Below are 21708 nucleotides of genomic sequence, written 5' to 3'. Positions count from 1 at the left end.
TTGGGATCGTAGGGTATAGAGTCTGGGCGGGAAGGTTGATAGACCCTCGGATGGTGCCTCCCTAAAAAAATGTCAATTACCTCCACCTTTCATCCTAGCCAACTAATGTACCTCGAAATCCGCCCGACGTAGGTCTACTAATAAGAAATCACGCCCGGCCTGTCTACCCGAGCGAAACCAGTGCAGTACCTCCTCGCGACGGATACCGATCGCTGCGCTCCGAGGTGTGGGATAGACTGCATGCCAAGGAAGAGGATGTGTGTGCATTCTGACTTAATAGCGGTCATTTAAACAGAGATTATCAAGGATTGATGATTTTATTGGGAAAAATTCTCAGAGGATCGTTCATACTTAACTTGTTCTGGTTGGGTGAAGCCAAGATCGCTATTCCACGACAAGAATTCTCTGTTGGCCAATCAGCATCGACCAGTGACATTCAAGGGCAACATCGGCTCTGAATAACATCGGTTTGCTGGACCACTTCTCCTATTTCCATGTATAGAGCTTCTGAATTATTGTAAATGGCATTATTCTGGGGAACTATGTTTTCGGGAAGCCCTACGAGTGGATGGGGCAATTCACTCAACTTGATAAGCTACTGACAGTCTTGTTGCCGCATGATGTTTCTACCAATGTCACTTTGTCAGATGTGGAAATGCTTCGCGAGCCGCTGTCACAGTATATACGTGCATCTACTGTCATTCGCAATATTAGGATCGAATAGAGCGTCTCGATAATGCGAACGAGTGAATCAGACACTATTGAATGATTGCGATCGCACCAGGTCAATACCCGCGGTCTCCTCATGGTTGCCAGGCAGTTCGATCAAGATGAAACATTGAATTGGTGTTCATAATTCTTCATGATTCGCCTTGTGATGGCTTAACATCACGACCGAAGTAGACCCTCGCTGTTTCTGATACCCGGAAGACAACCCCGCCTCTCCACGCCACAACTAACGCCAATCACGCAATTCCACAGTAAGATTGATAATAACAATCCCCTGCCTGCCACCTTATCGAACCTATCATTGTCTCCGATGTCACGAAGTAATATAAACGAGGAGGACTACTTAAGTGCGGGCGTTATCCGTAGGATTGTCAAACGACATTCCGATGTGAATCTCGCCTTCTGCAATCAAACTCTTGTAATCAGCCACACCAAATGACCATCGACTCAGTACTTCCAGCTAAACTGCGGGTTGCTATAATTGGTGCTGGTCCTGCAGGACTGGGAGCAGCCATTGAATTTGCCAAACTGCCCTTTGTGGAACTACGTGTCTATGAGCAGGCTCGGGAGCTTCGGGAAGTTGGTGCAGGGATCAGCATCCAGCAAAATACTTGGCGTATGCTCGATGTGTTTGGTGTATATGACAACATCGACCCGAAAGATCTGTTCCGTCCGGCAGATGGGCACTCAGTTCAGCATCGGTGAATATTCATTCTCTATCCTATGGACTTGATGGACTTAACTGAGCCGTTGGTATATAGAAACGGGAGGACTGGGGAGCTATTGTTGTCGAAGGCACAGGAAGGTTTGGACCCTTGAAACTGCAATTGCCTAGCTTCTGACCATATCAGGCACACCTCCTCGCTATCTTCACGCCCGCACGCTGCGCTCCGTGCTGCAACAGGCTCTCTTAAAAGGTGTCGACAAATCGAAGCTCCGACTGTCAAGTCGACTCGCCGAAGTTGTCCAGCTCGCCTCTGGCGCATTCTTCTTACGCTTTGAGGATGGCCACACTGATGAAGTTGACCTTCTCGTTGGGGCTGATGGTGTCCGATCAGTCAGTGACCGAACCTTCTTTTACAATCGACCCTTCACTCACACTTTAGGTCGTCCGACAATTCGCCCACCCCGATCACCGTCTCAAGTACATCGGAACTACAGCATACCGTGCACTTGCAGATGCCCGTGACATCCTGAGTATCCCTGGAATCCCAGACTCCGTGACCTTCTGGCATGGACCAGCCGATCGTCTGTACACCTGCAATTTGAACAACAATGTTTATGAGATCGCTGCGCGAGTACCTCAAACTGCGGAGACTGCTCCAGTTAGTTGGGGGCAGGATGCAAGTGTGGAGGAGTTCAGCTGGAGATACAAAGTATGTAGCTTGGATTTCACCCCAACATAACCTCACTGACCATACCGAGTAGGACTTCTCACCAGCTCTTCAAAGCGTACTGGATAAGATCAAGGTAGTCAAGAAATTTGCACTTTTCTCTGGACCACGGTTGTCGAGTGTTGTCTCTCATGGATCGATCGCGCTTATCGGTGACGCGTCGCATCGTATGTTCTCATCGGTCTATGATTCGCCTAGATGCTAACCATATGCAGCTCTATCCGGTGCATTCGGTAATTCAAGTAAGTTCCATCAGGAAAGACGGAGTACTGACCGATCTAGGCGCTGGCGCCGCCTTTGCCCTTGAGGACGTTTACGTACTCACCCGCGCCGTGAAATGGGCCCACGAGCGAGGTCTTCCGATACAAGAAGGATTGGAACTCTTCGATAGAGTTCGAGCACCACATTATGCGGCCATGGTCAGTACCGTTGTGCAGATGTTCATCTCTACATCTACTAATGACATTGCAGTATGACATTCTGGATGGTTATGGAAAATCAGACGTTTCGGTTAAAGCAACGGACGACTTCGATGAAGCTGTATCGATGATTGTTGCCAACAAGTGGGATGATGACCATGGGTGGTTGTATAGCTATAATGTATGTTGCCATCGGAAATACTGGTTTAGAATACTAATCTGTGTCTTAGGTCGAGGAGGCGTGGAGGGAAACCTACGAGGCAGAGGATGCTCGGCGCGCCGCGGTGGAGCAGTCAGCTCGTGGAGAAGAGTTGAATTCGCGGCTGTAGACACAGAGGTAGGGTAACTTAGGCGATTTAGGGCAAGGGTCTCAGATAGGCGACGGATAGAATACAGGCATCAAGGGGGAGGACGCGATATGAATAGTCTTGCAAAGAAATGCTTCTCGCTCAGGCTCTCCCTGTTGATTAGTCGTATAGTATACATGCATCCGCAAAGCATCTTGACTCAAAGTCACCGGTAGCATGAGATAGTATCTGTGAAACCAATGCGCACACAGTAAAACTCGATCTCGGTGCTCGTCGCATCAACCCAATTTGTCAAATCCACTCCTGTGATTTGTCATCATATCCTACACCTAATCAGCAAGAATTAACTCAGTGCCAGCAACATATATACGTACCAAAAACCACGTCGGCATGAACGACGTCAAAAACCACCCAATGGAGGCCATCTTCCCCCTCCAAATAAGCCCAGTCTTCCCACCAACCAGGTCATCAACCACCCGACGCGCATAATCCGAACAAGGCATCGTGCCGCCTGTGGTCGCCCCAGTCGCAATATCCATCATCTCCTTTGTCGCAGGCGCATATCTAGATCCCTCGAGATTGAACTCCGGCGCGCGAGTCCAGAGATTCGACCCCACGACACCAGTCATGATGGTCACGACTCTGACTCCGAATGGTGCGAGTTCATGGCGAAGACCCTCGCTATAGGATTTCAATGCTGCTTTTGAAGATGTGTAAAACGCTATCTCTCAAATTAGTATTATCATTCCGAGCAACTCCTGCTCACGCCGTAATGAAATTCGAGCACGGACCATTCCACGGAACCGTCATAACCCCACCCATGGAGCAATGATTTGCGATAACGCCTTTTGAGGCAATCACCATCTCGGAGAACGCATTCACCATTCTTACGACTCCCCAGAAGTTCACCTCGAAGACCTCTCTGGCTTTCTCGATGTCTGTTTCCAATACCGGAAACGTAAGCGGGAGACCGGAGTTGTTCACAAGGTAGTCTAACGTCCCGCCGGTGAGTGATTTAACCGCTTCCACAGCGGCAGCGATATCATCGGGAGAAGTTACATCTAACTTGAGCAGAGTCATGTTGGGGTACTTGGACAGATGCGACATTTTGTCCACGGAACGGGCAGTCGCAATGACGTGGTGGTTCCGCTCGTGGAATGCTTCGGCTAGGGCGGAGCCGATACCGCCTGCGCTGCAGCCGGTGATGAGGACGGTGGGGAGGGACATGGTTGATTATTTCGATGGAGTGGTCTGTGATGCAAGTATTTAATGGCAAGGATCGGGGATGATGTGGTTTATAAAGCCAGAGGAAGGAGGTAAGCTTACGGGTTGTGGAGATTCTCGTATCCAGGCAGAAACCGGATCCGTGGATTACGGGACTCGTGGGTTCTATTAATAATAACGTTATCGTATCAGCCTCAATAGGGAATAGTCTGGTTTGTTGCGGTGAGAGGGTTCGTTGGGAACTTATAAAGAATTATAAATATACGGCGCAAGGGGTTGTGATGTGATACCTACTTGAACTACTATATTGAAGTAGCTGGTTGAGGTGGATTTTATTTTGTTTCTTTTTTTCAGAGGATCTGTCCGCATCTACAAATAGCGGGCTGGGGGCAGACAACCCGACTAGCATTTAACAATACAAGCAAGGCCACGCTAGATCATTAGCCAAATTCTAGTCAAATTCTATATTTTTTGGAATCTCCAGAAACTCTCCAGAAACTCGGTCAAGCTATCTTGGTTCGAGTAATAATATGATAATCCGAGGCCTGCGATACTAGACCTTAGGATGTGACCGGCGCTAGCATATCCACGATAACGATAACTGCTGTGATTGGACACCATGATGTATTTCATTATACAATAGGTTCGTCATGTGCCCAGTTCCATCCATCCTCTCGAATATAGTTCAGACACTGTTCAACTTCAAAACTAGCAGGACCATCAACGAAGTCGTAAATTCCATCGTCTTGGAAAAAAGGCGTAAAATTAGGTCTATCGTATTTCCAGAATCTGACTCTCGTTCCGATTGCCGTAGCTGCAAAGATTCGCGTTGTTCCATTGACGTTCCTCATGCAGTAATCCAGTAGCTGATCCTCTGCTAATTTCCACCCGGCCGGAGTATCCTTTTCTGGACTTTGACACTGCACAACGAATACTGGCTGCTCAGATGGAACAGCTTCCTTGGAAAGAGTTTCAGGGGACGAGTTAAGCATGGAGATTTGGAGCACGGCGCAATCAGGCCGTTTGTCATCTCCCCGGACTACCCCTTTGTTGGCAATTTTGAATCCCGAAAAGAGTGGAAAGAAGGCGATGCATGCGTTAGTCCAGAAGATGCTGACAGGCGATGTGGTCGAGCCCGGATTGATAGCCTTCAGCGCACTGAACAGAGTGACGTGACGGGAGAAGACTGAGACATGCTGGAATGTCTTAAATATCGTATTATGTATATTGTCTAAGCTTGTTGTACACGATGTCGCAAAATATCTCATTGAATACTGCGGAAGGGGGTGTGATGGTGCACTATGAACAACGTAAGATGCAATAGGTTCAAGCATAAAGTCCCTCCAAGTATATATGGACGGGCGCTAACACCCACCTGTCGGGCTGCGCTGGCGGCTCAGCGCATTGGGGCTGTGCACGCGGCTGCGCACACGGTTATGTACATGGATCCACATATTATTGCGCGCACAGCTGCGCCTGTTCGACGTCGGGGCCGCTCATTACCCGAGCACCATATTCCAGATGGCAAAGTAGTGGGTCTTTGTGTTTCCGATGCTCAAAAGGAGTTGGACGTAGGATTAGTTCTGTTGCAGGAGAATTTCGACTAGGATCACGGTTGTAATAGCTACATACTGTTGCCACACAATAAAGAAACACATGAATCAAAATCTACTTCCTCAGTCTCTTGGAAAACTATATTCTATGAACACCAACCAATACTAGTCCAACCGCAGAATTATTGATTGCTTTGTTGATTATGGTAAGTGTCACCCGAATTCAGCACGGCCAGAATGATCTTGCCAACATGCCTGTAGTCAGTAGAGCCATTGAGCTGTAAGATTTCCTCTATGTCATATATTCAGCTATGGTATTCAGCTATATCAATCAAATCCTGAGATGTATTTATAAAATTGGTTCTGGGTTTTATTCACTGACCCGAATACTTGGAGCTGACTTTTTCCTAATATAAGATTTCATATAAGATCTCTCCATAGAAATTACTTTTTCTGGTATTGTATAGTTCTTTGCGCACTCCTTTCTGATAAGTTTTTATGAGAGCCCGCTCGCACCTGTTTCCAGAAAGGCTATCTATGGCTCTACTATACCTTTAGGGAACCTCATGTAGCTGACTTTTAATCCCGTAGTTCCTAGCTTGATGATATCTTGTCAATACAGTAGTTTAGGTCCTGTTTATCCTTGTTTTGCAACGCTTTCACCCCCGAGCATCCACGGTCAGCTATTCTCCGTCAGCCCTGTCTCAGATCAGAGGAGGAATAATGATAATTAATGACGCATTTAGCCAACTTTTTAGCGTGCTATACCTGGTTTCCTTCTGCGAAATCCACTTCGGAGGTGCCACTTTTGCCGAAGGCGTACCCCAACCCCCAACTAAAGCCCACGAAGATTTGGCCCTCTCCCATTATTCATAGCCTTCCACCTCCCGAACTTGACATCATCCAGAAGCTGCTTCAACAAAACTCTCCCATTCCGAACCTCGACATCAAACATCCAACTCCCCGTCCTAAACATCTCAAAACCTTCAAACTTCTGTGTACACCTATACATGCACACCAACTTGCACCCATACGCCACAGCGCACCAAGGCTGTCCTGGAATGTTACTCAGCTGCGACAATTGACTTGAAGTCCGATCCCATGTATCCTTGCGATGGTACTCATCAGCCCCCTTGCACAAGATGACGGCCATTGGAGAAGAAACAGGCTCACTCCCAGGTCTAGGCCAGGTGACCTGTTTAACAAGACAGCAAATGATACGTGCACCGTTGATCTCAGCGGTGCGGAGGTCATGGGTGAACCCCCCATTTGGTGGGTAGATCTTGACTAGGATTTTGTGCCAGAGCTTCAAGGTTTGTTCTTCGTTGAGGGCGTGTTGATCAGGTGTGGACCTGAGAATGTCTGCCAGAGGGTCTGAAGTTGCAGAAGAGGAGGGAGATGGAAAGGAGGTGGAAGGGCTTGTCGTAGTGGTGAAGGGTTCGAGGGTTGAGAGACGCGGGGACGCGCCGGGAAGCATGAGTGGAGGTAAGCGATTGTGCATGGTGCGAGGAGATGAGCTGTTGCTTCCTGTTTGGCGGGTGGAAGAGTGATGGTGATGGTGGTGGGGAACGATGTTGGGTATGGTAGTTTGAGGAATGCTTCTGGGGACGAGTGGGCTGAGGGGCTGTTTGTCAGGCATTTTGGATGTCTTTTTGACGCTTAGTGGTATGAAGAAGGGAAGTTGGTGTTTGGCAGTCGAGTGTAGTTATGTCTTCTTATGTCTGTGAGTAGTTATCACTGTCAAGGTCACAGATTGCATCTGTGGCGGTGTGGGGGTCGTTGATTTGTGTACTTCGCGTGGGAAGAGCCATGTTGTGTCGGCTGAACTTTGTCTATACCCGTCTAACAAGGATTCAGATTCTGTTTCCCGATGCCGTTGCTTATCGTCATTCAAGCCAAGTAGAAGTGGCGCTTGCTTGTTATAGAAACTTTGTTCTCGATGTGTGGAAAATCCCGTGTTCAATGCATTATTTGGTGTTGAACTATACCACTTACTTTCTTTGTGGGTGGTTCTGCATGAAAGTAGGTTTACAAAACACATGCTGAGTATTCAACAGGCACGTTCCTGTTTACGTTATTGCTTCACACATGTATAGAGAGCATGTAACGAACATAAATTATTTGTGGATTGAGCCTTTTTCTATCTTGCTCTGTCTGTATTCTCAGTCCAATCCAACCAGAGGCTGGGGTAAGTAGAGTTGGTTGGAAATTTGCCTCCCTTTCTTGTCCATGGCTTTCAGAATTATTCACTCCCCATAATGAAATAATATTAATCCTCTCGTAGAAGGCCATCCTACAGATATTCTTCGACGTTCTGTGCGGGAATATGTATTTTCAGATCCTCCATGTTAATGAGATCTTCCAGGCTGGTCTACCGGTCTTGACGCCCCATAAATTTGGTGTCATTCCATACGTATCGGCATGCCCGTGAATGGTAAGGTCCCAGGAGCATTTGTCCCCATTACCGTCGCGGTACGCACTCGGCAGATTATTTTCCAAGTGCCAGCGCGGGATTTTGAAGCGGCAACTAAACGCTACCGAGTAGTCAATGAATTCTCCCATTGTCATCCCGTTGTTGTTGTTACTGCTGGAGGTCCTCTGACCACTGGTCTTCTTACTCTTCCAAGTGTAGGATGCACGCTTGGCTGGACCTGTGAGTTTGACAGATAACACACACGGGATATTTGCGAGGAGCGTTCGTCTCCAGGATGCTTGCGGATGAAACATGGCTGTTCGACGCCGTTTATCGATGAACCATTCTTTCAGGGAGATCTGATGGGTAGAAGGTACTCGCGTTAGATGCGGAGGTCCTTTCCAGTTGCAAAATTGAGTCACAAAAAAAGGATTGATACGTGGCTTTTCATGCTCCCTGGGAACTAGCCATAGGACTTGTCGAATTTTATGGGACTGCATGATAACGGCTTGCCATTGCGAACACACGCGTTGAGCAAGGAAGAGAAACCGGTAATCCTTCTGATAGAGCAGAATTTCCTCCAGCAACTCGGGGAGGAGGAGCACCTTAGTTGCAGCGTTCATTGCGGCCGGTCCTATACTTTCGTGAAGAAGTCAGTCATTTATCGTTCTAGGCTGGTCATTAATATCGAGTTTATGTAGGACATTCCACTCTTACCCCAAGCAGTGTCCGAAATCATTCAGATAAACCTTGGTGTGTTCCGAGATGGAAACATACTATTATTTTCGAGGAGGAAAGAGAAAGGAGATCAGTTGTCTACTTTGTGCACAAGCCAAATAGAACCGTCAGCAGTACCTCCAAATGAGCCGCGTGTCTTCATTCACTAGTGTCGCTATTTTTTGGTAATGGCTGGTGAGGTGGCTTCCACGGAGAGGTCATGATATATTCACTCTTTCGTTGACTGTGTCGGCCTTCCATAATCTGAACCTGTCGGCTAAACAGTAAGCCGCAGAAGATATTACCAGATTACCTATTTTTCAGAGCCGAGCACTCATTATTGAATTTTGGTATAACATACGATGCGCATTCGAGACAAAATTTCAATTTGTTAATTCAAGGACATGGGAACGATCTTCAGTTGTACACCAAGCGAGCTTGTACGCCAATAGCCGAGTTCGGTAGCCTTCTGAGGTGGCCCTTCTTTTATCAGTGGCAGACTTCAGCACAGTGTAATGTTTATTTTAGGATCTATCTATTATTCTATCAAGCGAAGGATCATTTGTAAAGCAAGATCCGCAGCAAACATCTCGACTTCCCCGTTACATGTTGACCGCCATATACTGATATAAGTAGCAACAGACCTGCTGAGCATTCATCAGTAGTCTATTACCAGTCAACATGAGTGTTATAGTATTCATCCACCCTTCTGGTCCAGTCGAGGAACTTGCTCTTCTCAGCATCATCGAGGAGGTCAACGAACCTCGTCTTCGAGATCTCAGGATAAATTGGATTGGTGCCGAAACGCGGTGACATCAGCTGGCTCGGACTCAAGACAGCAACTAGTTGCCAACGTGGCCTGCTAGTATTACTTTCTGCCGTCTTCTTCCAGAACAGCGTGAATTGCGGTGACTTCGAATGGTTCATAAGTGATACCATTGCTTCCAAGAATCCGCAGAGAGTCATGCCGTTGGTATCACTCCCTAGGAGACTGTGCTCCCTGTTCAAATCGACATGTTCACTGATTCCCGGCCCCGGGTCCTGCCTACTCGTGTGCAGGCTGACGGCTTCGAGGACGACAGGCACATTCGATGGCCACATCCGTCGCCACGATGCCTGCTCGTGGAGGACAATTGCCTTCAGCTTGGCATCCTCAAACCAGGCAAACTTTCCGCTGGGCCCGTTTTGAATAAAATAGTCCCCGGTGTACTTGCAGCAGTGTAGGGGACAGAACCACTTTTCAAAGAAAGGATTTAACGCCGGCTCTTCGATAGAAGAGGCCAATGACTGTTCGAAAAAGAGGGCCCGTCGGATCACGATGGACTCCCGCATTATGTGTTGCCAGGACCGACAGACGCGCTCCATTATCAACAGATCCGCAAAGGCGAGCCGGATCAAGATCATCTCCAATATCTCTGGTATTGCTAGCGCCCTCTGCGCTGCCGAGTGCCGTTTGTCGCCATCACCGTCGTCTCCGGGGAATGTTGGCCTTTCCATTGGGTTTCCGGGGGCTGGGGAAGCATCATCCCATGCCACGAATGATGGATTTTGGTGTTCGTCGAGGGCGTTCATCGGCGTCATGCGTGGCATGCCTTGACGGTATATGAGACACTCTAGAAGAGCTTGGAGTATGGAGCAGATCTGAAGAAATGGGGAGCAGACGGCCATATTTATGCTTTTCTGAAATGCTGCCAGCTTATTGTCACGTCGCTGGAGAATCTTTCCTCGAAATACCGTTCGGACTATCAACGTACTCCGATGCAATCTTCCATCATTCCTTCAGTGTATCACTGTCTGGTTCCGGCCCTTGCAATGTTGTTGCATGCGCCACACACGCATCCATATACCTTTTACGCAATGACTGCGGATATTGGAGTTTCTAGACTGGAACTGCTTCTTACACGATGTTGCACAAACAGCTGTCATCTCATGATAGGCTGGACTGGAAGTGGTGGCGCTGCCAAAATTTTGACTCACGTACTTGATAGAGGGTAATGTATCGATATAGCAATGGAGCAATCCGGAGAGAAGCATTCTTCTTCGATTTGTTTACCCCCGTGCTATTTCAGTGAAGCAATGGGATCACGTGAGTGGTCTTTTACGAGATCCAATGCTCTATTGATCAGAGTTATACTATTCAGTGTGCAGGACAATTTACGTCTACATTTCGGCAAGTGCACAGACGAGGTCTAAGGACAATATTGCTCTACAGGCTACATCACTGTCACATCCATTCCATGATTTAGCCAGACAACCCGCTTCGAATATCTAACAAATCATTATCGCACAGTCCCAGTGGATACTCCGACAACCCAGCATTACCAGCATAATCAGCACCGCCAGTAGAAGACAGTGATCTAACAAGATAATATACACCAACATCTCAACCATCTCAAGCCGGCCTATAATAAGGCACCCAGTAGCAATCCGGCCTATCAAAATACTCCTTAACCTCGTCCCAAGACCACTCCGTACCGCTATCATTTTCATCCTCAACAGGCCGTATTCCATCATCCTCATTCTGCTGTTCACCCTCTCCTTGATCCCACGGCACACCATCAGTCCCATCATCATTAACCCACTTCCAATCCCCTCTATGCGCAAACTTCGGAGGCAAATCCGGACCCCAAATCTTCGAATCAAACTTATCCAACGCCCACTGGTTCTTCATACCCAGATACTCCCTCGCCATAGTCTTCATCCTAACCGGCGGCTTCACCCTCACGAACGTGAACTTCTCCCAATCACACTTCCCAAACAGGGGATCCGGAGTCGACGAAACAACCGAGCACTCGTACGGCGCCCTCAACCTCTCCTTCTCCTCATCACTCACCCCGTCCGTCCAATTATTATCCCACTCCCCGCTCCCCTCCCTAACAGGCCTCCACTCCACCGCCATCCCATTCGTCGGCCACCTCCCCAGAACATGCAACAGCACATCCCACACGAGATCCATCGTCGCCCCGAGCACTGGATCCTGCCCAGCCTCTTTATCATACACCATCAAGTTCTTCGCTGGATCCTGATCACCCTCAACGGTCAAACTGACTACTTTGCGCACCCGGCACGGGATATTCATGGGTCTCATGCGTCGCCAGGAGGCTTCGGGGCGGAAGACGGCCTTGTGGTAGGCTGTGTCGTTGCCGAGGCGGATGGTCTGGATGTCTTCAGGCATGAAGATTGGGGAGGTGTGTTTGGTAGTGTCTGGGGCGGGGTATATCACTGGGAGGAGGTATCGGATGAGTGGGTTGAAGGTTGGTTCGGTGGGGTACGGGTGGGGGAAGTCGTAGAATAGGGCTGTTCGGAGCGGGCCGCGCGTGGTGATTAGCGTGCGCCATTGCCGGCAGACCAGCTGGGCGCGCATCAGGTCGAATATGTCGAAGCGGAGAAGGATGTATTCGACTAGTTCGGTGATGCTGAAGACGGTGTCCATTTTGGGGGTTGGGGTGGGTTCTGTGGTTGGTTTTGAAGCTGTCATTGTGGTTTGCTCTGCTGTGGTCCTTGTGGATGTAGTGGTTGGTGACATTACTCAGGGTTGGGTTTGTGTAACGGGGTTGGGTCTTTTTTTGGACATTGAAAGGTCGTGGCTCTGTTTGGATGGGCTTGCAGGGATGGGGTATATATGCTTGTGACACAGCATAAAGGGTAAGGAGAAAGCCCTTGTGAGTATGGATATAACATAGAAGATGCGATTGAATGAAAGACTATTGTGAACATATTTCGTGCTCTTTGTATTTTAAGGTTTACCATCTTCTTGCGCTTTGTGTGTATACCAGATCCTCGATCTTTGGCGGGAACATCCTTTGTCCAGGGTAGCTATAAATGGGAAAACTTACCTTCAACATGCGCCATGTACTTACAAGTTACGCATATGTCACTTAGATGCATGTTACTTTCCACCGTTTTCTATTGCATCAAATATCTCGTCATACTTACAGCTACATACTACTATGAGTCACTACGCCTGCGATTGAGAAACGGACACAGCAGCAAAATCATAGTAGATATTGTCATTTGATTCAAAACATAATCGGGTATCTTAATATAGCCAACTCATCAGTTATATAGAGAAAGCATAATGCTCTGCGCCATCTGAGCGATCTCAGTAGAAAGGAGCCATGAGTTCACCCCATACTCCAATCACAACCCAAAGTGCTGTGAGCCAGCCACGAACAGACAGCAGTGTTATAGTATTTTTTCCATCCTTGATGAGTTAAGATGAGTGGTATAACAAGTATCCACCCTTAGAGTCCAGGCATGGAACGTAGCCCACTCACCATCACGAGGTATACAGTAGCATGTCGCAGGAAAGTATGCAGAAGACAGTTGTAATTTGTCACCGATTGGACTCATGCTTCTTGAGATAGATGCTGTCGCGAAGCAGAGAAAGTATAAATATAGCTCCACACGAGGAAGCACAACCCTCCATCGGGAAGTAGTACCCATTACATGAAACTCTCAACACAAAAACTTCGGGTACTACCCCCACCTTCATCTCTACCGAGATGCTCAGCAGCCCACAGCGCCACCTCTCTGGCAGCATAACAGTCCTCCGCACAATCATGCCCCCCTTCCACCTCTTCTCCCCTCTGAATCTCGACCCCACAACAATCCCGCACGACATCTCGTAGGCGACAACTTCTCCCTCTCCTCTGCCCCCTCATAAGAAGATACGTATCCACAATCCTCTCATGCACGATCCCCAACACATCCAAGTCGAAATTCAGACTCTGACCGACCAGAATCGTCTTCTGGTCGATGTATTCCCACACACGGGCTCTAGCCCCTTCATACCCGTTCACCGTTCTTCCAGCGGCGACGTGTTGCGCCATGAGTTCGGCGGTCATACCGCTCCATTTTGTCCGCCAGTCGGAGACAGGTTCGGTTGGCAGCACAGGCTGATCGAGGAGGAGTTCCCCCGTGAGGACATCTACCATGCTCACTTGGCAGAGTTGGGTACGGCCCGTAGTGTCGGTTACCATTTCGCAGTCTAAGGAGACTGCACGACGGGCGGAAGGGTTGTTGGTGTTTGGGGTTTGTTGGAAGCGGATGTTGTTCTTTGTTGTGTCTGGGGTGATGGTGTAGTTGGCTGCTTGGAGGGTTTGGATTGTGTGGTAGTTGTTGGTTAGGAAGTCGAGAGCTTTGGTCTGCTCGGCTGGGGAGGTTAGGGTCGTCCAGCGGGAGGGTGCAGCGTATGTTGTTGTTGTTGGTTTTGGGTTGATGGTGATGGTGCTTGGTTTGCGGGAAGTGGTATTTGAGGGGATGCAGATGCCACTGTCCTTGCGTTCGATGGTGGTGGTGTTTGTGTTGGTGTAGATGGTAGTGGTGTGGGCGAAACTTGTGGATCTGGTATATGGCATCCCCCAGGGGTATAGGGGGGATATAGGGACGTTCATGTGGAGGGATATATAGTAGGTTGGCGGCAGTTCGATTGGGGTGAACATGGTGATAGTCATTGTGGCGGTTGATGGTTATTATTAGGACGGTTTGTTGGTGTAGGTGGTTATTAAGTTGTTTGGTTGGTGGTAGATTATTAAATTTGGTTGGTGTATTGGTAAAAGAATTATAGTAGGAAGAATGTAGATGGATAGTTATAGATTCAGAAGACGGTGTCTGACTCCCGCTTTTATAGTCCATGTTCTTAGGGACTGCGTAAGTGCGCATCATCACATACCACCCTCTTGATCTATTGGACGTCCCAAAGTCTATACGCGCCAATGCTGTCAGTCTTCCTCATCAAGAAAATCTTGACTGGCCATGGCCTTCCGGCGTTCCTCATAAGCGCCGAGCTAAATATAGTAACCCCGTCGTTGCAGCGCTAATGTACTGTGAACCCTTACCCCGGCTCCTGAAACAGACAGTCACATCCTCACTGGCCACATTTTTTATAGAGCGCTTCGGTCCGGGAGTTTCATGTTGTATTGGAGTTTGCTGATAACAATAATTCTCTCCTCCAGTCATGCTGTGTTCCTTCTACCGTTGGTTTTCGACAAGTTCGCAACGAGCCGTGCGGGTGAGCCAGTTTTCCATATCCGCAGAGAAACGCGAGAAACTATTGTATCGCCATGGTTTGAAAAACTCCACTCGATAGATATTAATTCTAATAAAAGGACCATTCATGGTTTCTTCTCCGTTCTCATTTATCGAAAGTCCTCCAGCTGTTCTCTCTGGAGTATACCGTAATCCGGCCCTTCGTCGTGGTCGAGACACCCGTACATGGCTAGCTGGTCGAGATAGACAAAGATAGCTGGTGAGAAAGTCTGACATCCGTCTCTCTTCACTTACTTATTACCCGTATCAATATATATCAGTGTTATCCAGAGCGTCAGTGCGAAAGTCGGAGAGGTGGTGGAAGAGTGAGAAAATATCCATCTAGACCAAAGCCTGTTGTATATAGGTTATACTGATACTATCAGGGAGGCTATTCTACCCGCCGACCAGAAGGCCATAAATCGTTTTGGAAGCTGTTAGCGAACGTATAAGCCTCCCCTCGGCATGTGTTTTCGTCATTATTCAGAGCGAGTCGCAATGCCATGTCGAAGTCTCTCTGGAATACGGCCTTGGAAACTTCCCAAAACCATGACCGGTTCATCAATGCAGGTACCATCCCCCACTTCACAGCAAGACATAGCGCGCAGTAGATGTCTCTTCCAGCATCCATGCTTTCAAGAACGAATTCCCATCAGCCGGCAGGAAAACCAGACTGGAGACATCATCTTGGATAGCTATACGTCCGCGACGACATAACACACAAACAACCCACCATAATATATATAAATAGAAACCATGTCCTGCCCAACATCTCCCTCCCCCCCTCCTCCTGCAGAGGAAAAGAAGTACACAACTGGTACTTCTGTCTTCTCTTATATACCTCCTCGTGACCCCCTCATGTGACATCAATAATAAAACCATCGACACAGCGACGGAGACACCCGAAATACGGATATTTGGCAGATTCCCAAAATTATACTTTAGAATATAGAGATAGGCTTGATGACGGGAACATGCCGGTTGGATGGGGTCATGTGGTGAACGGGAAGTTACCAAGAATTCAAAAGTAAGCATAAGCGTTGCATGTTGCCGATCGACGCTTCGAGATGTCTCGGTGTCATCCTTGGAAAAGCTCCGTTGTTCTGATTGGTTGGGGGGAGTGGCGAGGGTGGCGATGTTGGTGTTCACGTGATGTTAGGTTTGGTGGCGCAGCGAAGCATTTTGTGCTGCCGTGGTGGAAGTTGAGGTAGTGAGTGTGAGGGGAGTTGTTGGTTGGGTGTGTTGAGGAGGGTTCTGGCGTATTTATGTGGTGGGATGTGGACTATTTGGAATTACTATGACAAGGTTATTATTGAATGAGGGAATTTTGTCACACTTGGGTTCGGGTGAATTTTATGAACTACAATAGGAAAGGTGAAGGGATGGTTGTTGATTAATCAATTTGAGCTGCAATTATCGGTTGATGAACCTAGAGATTGAACTATGAATACAATACTATTCAAGGCTGACTCTCAAGGACCCCTGTTCAGATGACTCAATACGAATCACTACAAAAAGACAGGAAAAGAAGCGGAATCGGACTCTAGAATGAAATTTTGAAATTGAGCTGATGCATCAACTCTAAAATGAATTAACAGTACATGGTATAAAAACATAAGGTATCATGCGAATCATGCAACATGCAAACATGCAATAGTATCATGCAAGCCATAGCCATCAACATATAGACAATCTCCCAAAACTCCAAACCCAATATTTACGCGTTCTCAGCGTGGTAAGAACGAGACTGCTTGCGCTCCTCCTCGTACTGGAAGGAGTGCAGAGCAGGGATCTCGAAATTGCTGCTCTTCCAGGGCTTGATCTTGTTGACGTACAGCCAGTCAAGCTCCTCGAGAGTACGGCCCTTACCCTCCATGACGAAGAAGTAGACGACAAAGGCACCGACGAACATGCAGCCAGCGAAGACGTATCCGTAGGCGAAGTCGATGGCGCTGGTGATAAAGGGAGTGAAGAAACCGATCAGGAAGTTCCAGGCCCAGTTGGCAGCAACGGCCAGAGCCATACCCTGAGCACGGTACTTGGAGGGGTACAGCTCGGCGGTGATGGTCCAGACCATGGGAGCCCAGGTCATGGCATATCCGGCAATGAAGAAGCAAGCCAACACAATCATACCCTTACCGACGCCGGGGGTGTTCTCGGGCTCAGCGACGTCGAGCATGAAGTGACCGATCGAAGCGAAGATCATGAAGCAGACGAACATCCACAGGGCTCCGAAGATCAGAGACTTGCGACGACCGAAGTTCTCAACGGTGTACAGACCACCGAAGGTGCAAGCGAAGTTGACGGCACCCAGAATGCACTGGGTCACGAAGCTGTTGGACAGACCGGCACCCTTGAAGATGGTGGTACCCTATAACAGGTTAGTATTATGAACCATTGAAGAAATATCTGCAGGGGATACATACGTAGTAGAAGAAGTAGTTGGAACCAGTCAGCTGCTGGAGGGTCTGCAGGCCCATACCCAGGCAGATACGGTAGAACATGCGAGGCGCAGTGAGAAACTCGTACCACTTCTCGCTGCCGGTTTCGGCCTCGAGCTGGTTCTGGATCTCGTCGAGCTCCTGAAGGATGACTTGGTGGTTCTCGGGCACACCGTACAGCTTGGCCATGGTAGCGCGAGCCTGGTCGACGCGGCCGTGGCGGAAGTCGAAACGAGGCGACTCGGGGAAGAAAGCCATACCACCACCGAGGACAATGGCGAACAGGAAGGTCAGACCGAGGGTGATCCGCCATTGGGCAGTGCCCTCCAGGGTGTTGGTACCCAGGTTGATCAGGTAGGCCAGGAAGATACCGAAGGTGACGAACAGCTGGTAGCAACTGACCATCGCACCACGCACGTGACGAGGGGCACTCTCACCCTGGTACATGGGGACAAGCAGGGAGCAAGCACCAACACCCAGACCAGTGGTCCAACGACCCATGACCATCTGGACCCAGTTGCCCGAGGGGGCGGAGATCTGGACAATCAAGCCGACCATGAGGATGACACACCAGATGGTGATGGACCACTTACGGCCCACCTTGTTGGCGATGGGGGCAGCGACGAGAGCACCGACCAAGGTACCAATGGACAGCAGACTGGTCAACAGACCGGAGCGGACGTCACTCAGGTACCATTCGCCCTGGGCATTCTTCATACCATAGCGGCGGAGATAGTCGGATTCCTGCTCGAAACCGGAGATCTGACCAGTGTCATAACCAAAAAGGAGACCACCCATGGAGACGAAGACGGCCATGATGAAGGCCCGCAGAGTAACGCGGGGGACAGGGGTGTCAACACCGCCAAGAGGCTTTTGGAAAGACTCCTGGCTGGAGTGCTGCTGGGGAGCGACCGCCGGGGAGATGTTCTCCCCGTGGTCAGCGGAGGTTTCGACACCCATGGTGGACACGTGGAGAATGTTTTGTTTGTTTATCAGTGAAGGGAAAGTGTCAACCGAGACAATGTAAAGAGGAAGGAAAAGTAAATAGAGGGAAAGGAGGAGACCCTAGGTTGGTATTGGTTGAAGATCACCGTAGGGTAAGAGTCAAGATAAGTGATTGTCGGGAATGAGATGGAAGATTGAAACAGGTTGAATCTGGGGAGATGCAAGCCCTTTTATGTCCCCCATCGTATGAGACGACAGTAAAAAAAAAAAAAATTTCTCCAGGGAAAAGAGATCCACGGGGAGGGGGGCGCGTCAGAGCCGACCTGTGGAGAGCCGACATCAGATGGAGGAGGCAGCGAGTGCTGCCGGGGGAGACCGACCAGACGATTCATGAGCGAAAGGCCGTCAGCCAGTGACGATGGACGGCCGGCCGAAACCGATAGACCAGTCAGAACCGCCGAAATGCTGGGGAAGGGCCGGCCATACCAGGGGGAGCAGGCATAACTTCGGGTTCCACGGCCCTTTCGGGGCAAGGAGGGTCGGGTGGCGGACGCTCGTTGGCTCAGCGCATCGGCACTGGCGTCTGGCGACAGAACTTTAGCCGGGAGAGATGAAAACGGATCAACATTATTGGGTCAGAATGGGGTTCGGATAGGAGGCGCATGTTAGAGAACTGCCATGGATCGGGGGTGGAAGATGGCAGAATGACATGGCGTCGTTTAGAAGCCTGTTTTGATAGATGATAGATCGATAGACTGATAGATTTGAGGATGGCTATACACAGTGCTTGCCGTACACCTACTTGCCGGGAATGAGGGAGACGGGATACCGTGTTAACTATTGCTAACAGCTGAATCAGCCGAGTTTCTTTAGTTACAGAGAAGCTGAAGGAGGGCAAGACCAAGTGAAAGAGGAAGGGGAGGCGAGCAATACTACTACACACTACCGAAAGGGATTCTTGCCCAACGTGGAGAAGCCGCTATTCTTTCTCCAGTCACGGGCTAACGAGCAAGAGGCGACCCACTGTTTCGGGACTAGACCGGTGCGCTAAACCGCATCGGGCAGGCCTCCAGAGTTCGGCAGGCAAATCGCCGCTCGTGGGCTCGGAAGCAGACGGACTGGAGTGGACTGGAGTGGACTGGAGTGTGGGAGAGCCCAACGCAGGGATTTCCTGGAGGGCCGGAGATGCCAACCTGGAGAAGTTGATCGAGGGGAGTTGTGCCTTCCCATATTCGTTGACCGGTGAGCCTACATCCCGGATTTCCCAGTCCTTGCAGAGGGGGGAAAAAGAGGGGAAAATGCGGAGGTTAGTAGACGTCAGTTCATTATCATGATCGAACTACGCTCAGATACGTTTCTACATTTTCTGGGGAACCTGCAGATGGCCATTGCAATCCCAAACCGTTCTGTACCGATTCAACCTCCTAAGCGATCCCGATTCCTGTCGGTCACCTGCCCGAAAATCTGCTGCGCTTACGAGGAAAATTCAGCCCTCAAGGTCTGGGACTGACCACGGCCGACCGAGAGAATCGGGGCCGATTCACAGCATGACGAGGGCCTCAGCCAGCAACGAAAACCTGCAACGCTCAGCTACGACAAATCCCGACCGAGCCGACCGCACACACACAATTCAGTGCAGTGGCACTCGGGGCGACACCACTGGTTGGCTCTGGAACCATCCACTGGTTCCAACGAAGCTTTGTGGCTGCCTTGGCTGCAACATCATCGTCAGCGGACTGCATATTGCACCTTGGCATGACGACGCAGGCTGACCTGACGTGCTCAATTTACCACTAGAGTAGAACCTTTGGACTATAATCTTACTATGCAAATCAGAATATACGACCCAGGAATGATCAGCGATACTATGCGTTGTTTTTCCTTCCCTTCCCCCTCCCTTCCCCTTCATTTCGCGTGGGATGGTCCCTGACCACTCCAGAAAAACCCCATGCGACCGGGGAACATGAACCAATCGACCTGCAACCCGGAAAAGATGTCATCCCCAGGGCTAGGGTTAGCAGGCGCACGTGGTCGGCTAATGCAAGATGACGTATGTCACATGGGGGCGTAATCTCCGGCGGCACCCCGGCTGACTAACGGAAACCCCGTGGAACCTGCCTGCTTTGGAGAACCGTGAAGGAGGCCCCGGCCCAGCTTTCCTCCGCCCTTCTGGAACAGCAACCGGGAAATTTCTGGGAAGAACCCTCTCCGCGCCAGACCACATGTCATCCTGGTTTCAACTGATCCCCGGCAGCCACAGCGCCACTTCCGTAGTGACGCGGAATCCGGTAGCGACGAGAGTCCAGATCCTGGTCGAAGATTCCAAGGCGATAGCTTCAACTGTGAACTCGACCGAAATGTGGTCAGCCGACTGCAGAGTGTGACCGGTGATGGTGCCATATGCGAACAGCCTGATGAGGTGGGAGGGAAACAGGGTATCTGGGGTGGTGTCCCTGCATCTGCCTCCGCGGGGAGCCGCCCTTACTCCAGGCTGGGGAGAACGGGGATGAATGTTTTGTCACCAACACATGGATAATGCAGAACCACCCTGTCAACCACACGAGCGTTGGAGTGGCTAATTATAAGCTTACCCCTGGCAGAGATAGATCTACATCAAACTCTATCTACCAACATCATCTAGATATCTATAGATATTTAGATGTCATTATGTGTTGACACAACGAACATGGATGACTAACCTACCCCATATGACTACGGCAGACCAAGCCGACCCAACCCGCACCCCGCTCGGTACATTTTTCTCTCCCCACATGCCGCCTCCCACAATTTGTCCTCAGAAACATTTTTCCGACCATGTCCTTCCAACTTCCAGGTCCGAACTCTGGAGGAATGTCTCCCGAGCATCGGCTCGTCACCTGCTGCACTGCAATTTACGCCGATATTAACCCAGTCAATTATGCTTAACGCCGGCTCGCTAGCTTCGTTGGGCTTGCCGGCCCAATGGTACTATTCTCTAGCATCGGGCCGACCAACACAGCTCGAGAAGGGCCAATCATGGAAGACCTGGATGGAAAATTCTGTCTCTGTCTCCTCTTTCAGGGACAGTGCTTGGTCTTTTTCAGCCCTGTGTTCCGGATCATACTTTATCCTCTGTCGTCTGGCTTCCTGCATTGCAGTCGGACGACTGCTGGGCTAGTATACACTGGGAATATGAGAGCGTGGGGTGAACTCCGAGCCACGCAATGAGGTTGAATTTTCACTCGGATTTAAGATGTCCGCACTAATAGACTCGGGTTTGGGGTGGTTGTTCGGTCGTAGGCTTCTGTTTGTGGGCGACTAGGACATGCGAGCAGCTGATCAAGCTGGGAAGGGGTAGAATTTGTTGTCATCATGCTTCTCCTTTCCGCGCATTGGGAATTCACGGCAAATCTTCGGATAGCACTGACAAGGGTATTATCTCGGCAATGTTTGACCAGTATGCCGTTGATATCACTGGCATAGTTCAACATCGCAGATACATTGTAGGCTGGCACTTGTGCAACACTGCTAGTTCAGTTTTGACTTGTTTTGGTAC

The 21708-nt window shown here is 49.5% G+C and overlaps 9 protein-coding genes across 9 annotated transcripts; 2 read left to right on the top strand and 7 right to left on the bottom strand.

Moving 5' to 3' along the window:
- Positions 1-1164: 1164 nt before the first annotated feature.
- Positions 1165-2871, top strand: BDQ94DRAFT_168326 (uncharacterized protein; the record flags this gene model as incomplete). The annotated part of the gene is made up of 9 exons (XM_026771022.1): positions 1165-1430; positions 1491-1534; positions 1581-1786; positions 1836-2105; positions 2158-2290; positions 2339-2356; positions 2406-2542; positions 2595-2723; positions 2773-2871. The coding sequence occupies 9 exons, from the start codon at positions 1165-1167 to the stop codon at positions 2869-2871; spliced, it is 1302 nt and encodes a 433-aa protein (XP_026629036.1).
- BDQ94DRAFT_139525 (SDR family oxidoreductase) lies at positions 2676-4171 on the bottom strand. Its single transcript, XM_026765442.1, has 3 exons — positions 3642-4171; positions 3225-3571; positions 2676-3173 (listed from the first exon to the last, which is right to left on the bottom strand). Exons 1-3 carry the CDS (start codon positions 4075-4077, stop codon positions 3129-3131), a joined length of 828 nt encoding a protein of 275 aa, XP_026629035.1. The 5' UTR covers positions 4078-4171; the 3' UTR covers positions 2676-3128.
- Positions 4172-6462: 2291 nt separating this feature from the next.
- On the bottom strand, positions 6463-7266 carry BDQ94DRAFT_168324 (uncharacterized protein; the record flags this gene model as incomplete). The annotated part of the gene is made up of 1 exon (XM_026771021.1): positions 6463-7266. One exon carries the CDS (start codon positions 7264-7266, stop codon positions 6463-6465), a length of 804 nt encoding a protein of 267 aa, XP_026629034.1.
- A 695-nt stretch (positions 7267-7961) lies between these two features.
- BDQ94DRAFT_168323 (uncharacterized protein) lies at positions 7962-8663 on the bottom strand (the record flags this gene model as incomplete). Its single annotated transcript, XM_026771020.1, has 1 exon — positions 7962-8663. One exon carries the CDS (start codon positions 8661-8663, stop codon positions 7962-7964), a length of 702 nt encoding a protein of 233 aa, XP_026629033.1.
- A 632-nt stretch (positions 8664-9295) lies between these two features.
- BDQ94DRAFT_186025 (uncharacterized protein) lies at positions 9296-10425 on the bottom strand (the record flags this gene model as incomplete). The annotated part of the gene is made up of 2 exons (XM_026775035.1): positions 9296-9401; positions 9431-10425. 2 exons carry the CDS (start codon positions 10423-10425, stop codon positions 9296-9298), a joined length of 1101 nt encoding a protein of 366 aa, XP_026629032.1.
- Positions 10426-11149: 724 nt separating this feature from the next.
- BDQ94DRAFT_168321 (F-box protein) lies at positions 11150-12190 on the bottom strand (the record flags this gene model as incomplete). Its single annotated transcript, XM_026771019.1, has 1 exon — positions 11150-12190. The coding sequence occupies one exon, from the start codon at positions 12188-12190 to the stop codon at positions 11150-11152; it is 1041 nt and encodes a 346-aa protein (XP_026629031.1).
- A 576-nt stretch (positions 12191-12766) lies between these two features.
- BDQ94DRAFT_139523 (ribonuclease H-like domain-containing protein) lies at positions 12767-14321 on the bottom strand. Its single transcript, XM_026765441.1, has one exon. The coding sequence runs from the start codon at positions 14211-14213 to the stop codon at positions 13203-13205; it is 1011 nt and encodes a 336-aa protein (XP_026629030.1). The 5' UTR covers positions 14214-14321; the 3' UTR covers positions 12767-13202.
- Positions 14322-16163: 1842 nt separating this feature from the next.
- Positions 16164-18295, bottom strand: BDQ94DRAFT_126829 (sugar porter family MFS transporter). Its single transcript, XM_026763882.1, has 2 exons — positions 17214-18295; positions 16164-17158 (listed from the first exon to the last, which is right to left on the bottom strand). Exons 1-2 carry the CDS (start codon positions 18186-18188, stop codon positions 16505-16507), a joined length of 1629 nt encoding a protein of 542 aa, XP_026629029.1. The 5' UTR covers positions 18189-18295; the 3' UTR covers positions 16164-16504.
- Positions 18296-19488: 1193 nt separating this feature from the next.
- On the top strand, positions 19489-19785 carry BDQ94DRAFT_139518 (uncharacterized protein). The gene has a single exon (XM_026765440.1). It carries the CDS (start codon positions 19504-19506, stop codon positions 19681-19683), a length of 180 nt encoding a protein of 59 aa, XP_026629028.1. The 5' UTR covers positions 19489-19503; the 3' UTR covers positions 19684-19785.
- The last annotated feature ends 1923 nt before the right edge of the window (positions 19786-21708 follow it).

This window comes from Aspergillus welwitschiae (assembly GCF_003344945.1).
Source record: "Aspergillus welwitschiae strain CBS 139.54b unplaced genomic scaffold BDQ94scaffold_8, whole genome shotgun sequence".
Taxonomy (NCBI): domain Eukaryota; kingdom Fungi; phylum Ascomycota; class Eurotiomycetes; order Eurotiales; family Aspergillaceae; genus Aspergillus; species Aspergillus welwitschiae.
Note: the sequence above shows the minus strand (reverse complement) of the source record. Positions and strands in the feature narration are given on the sequence as shown.

What these genes read in the sequence shown, in the direction of transcription:
- BDQ94DRAFT_139525 (XM_026765442.1), bottom strand. Translation starts at nt 4,077, where the DNA reads ATGTCCCTCCCCACCGTCCTCATCACCGGCTGCAGCGCAGGCGGTATC. An exon ending in TATGACGGTTCCGTGGAATG is followed by an intron (nt 3,572 to 3,641) that starts GTCCGTGCTCGA and finishes TTTGAGAGATAG; the next exon opens with CGTTTTACACATCTTCAAAA. An exon ending in TCATGCCGACGTGGTTTTTG is followed by an intron (nt 3,174 to 3,224) that starts GTACGTATATAT and finishes GATTAGGTGTAG; the next exon opens with GATATGATGACAAATCACAG.
- BDQ94DRAFT_139523 (XM_026765441.1), bottom strand. Translation starts at nt 14,213, where the DNA reads ATGACTATCACCATGTTCACCCCAATCGAACTGCCGCCAACCTACTAT.
- BDQ94DRAFT_126829 (XM_026763882.1), bottom strand. Translation starts at nt 18,188, where the DNA reads ATGGGTGTCGAAACCTCCGCTGACCACGGGGAGAACATCTCCCCGGCG. An exon ending in CCAACTACTTCTTCTACTAC is followed by an intron (nt 17,159 to 17,213) that starts GTATGTATCCCC and finishes AACCTGTTATAG; the next exon opens with GGTACCACCATCTTCAAGGG.
- BDQ94DRAFT_139518 (XM_026765440.1), top strand. Translation starts at nt 19,504, where the DNA reads ATGATCGAACTACGCTCAGATACGTTTCTACATTTTCTGGGGAACCTG.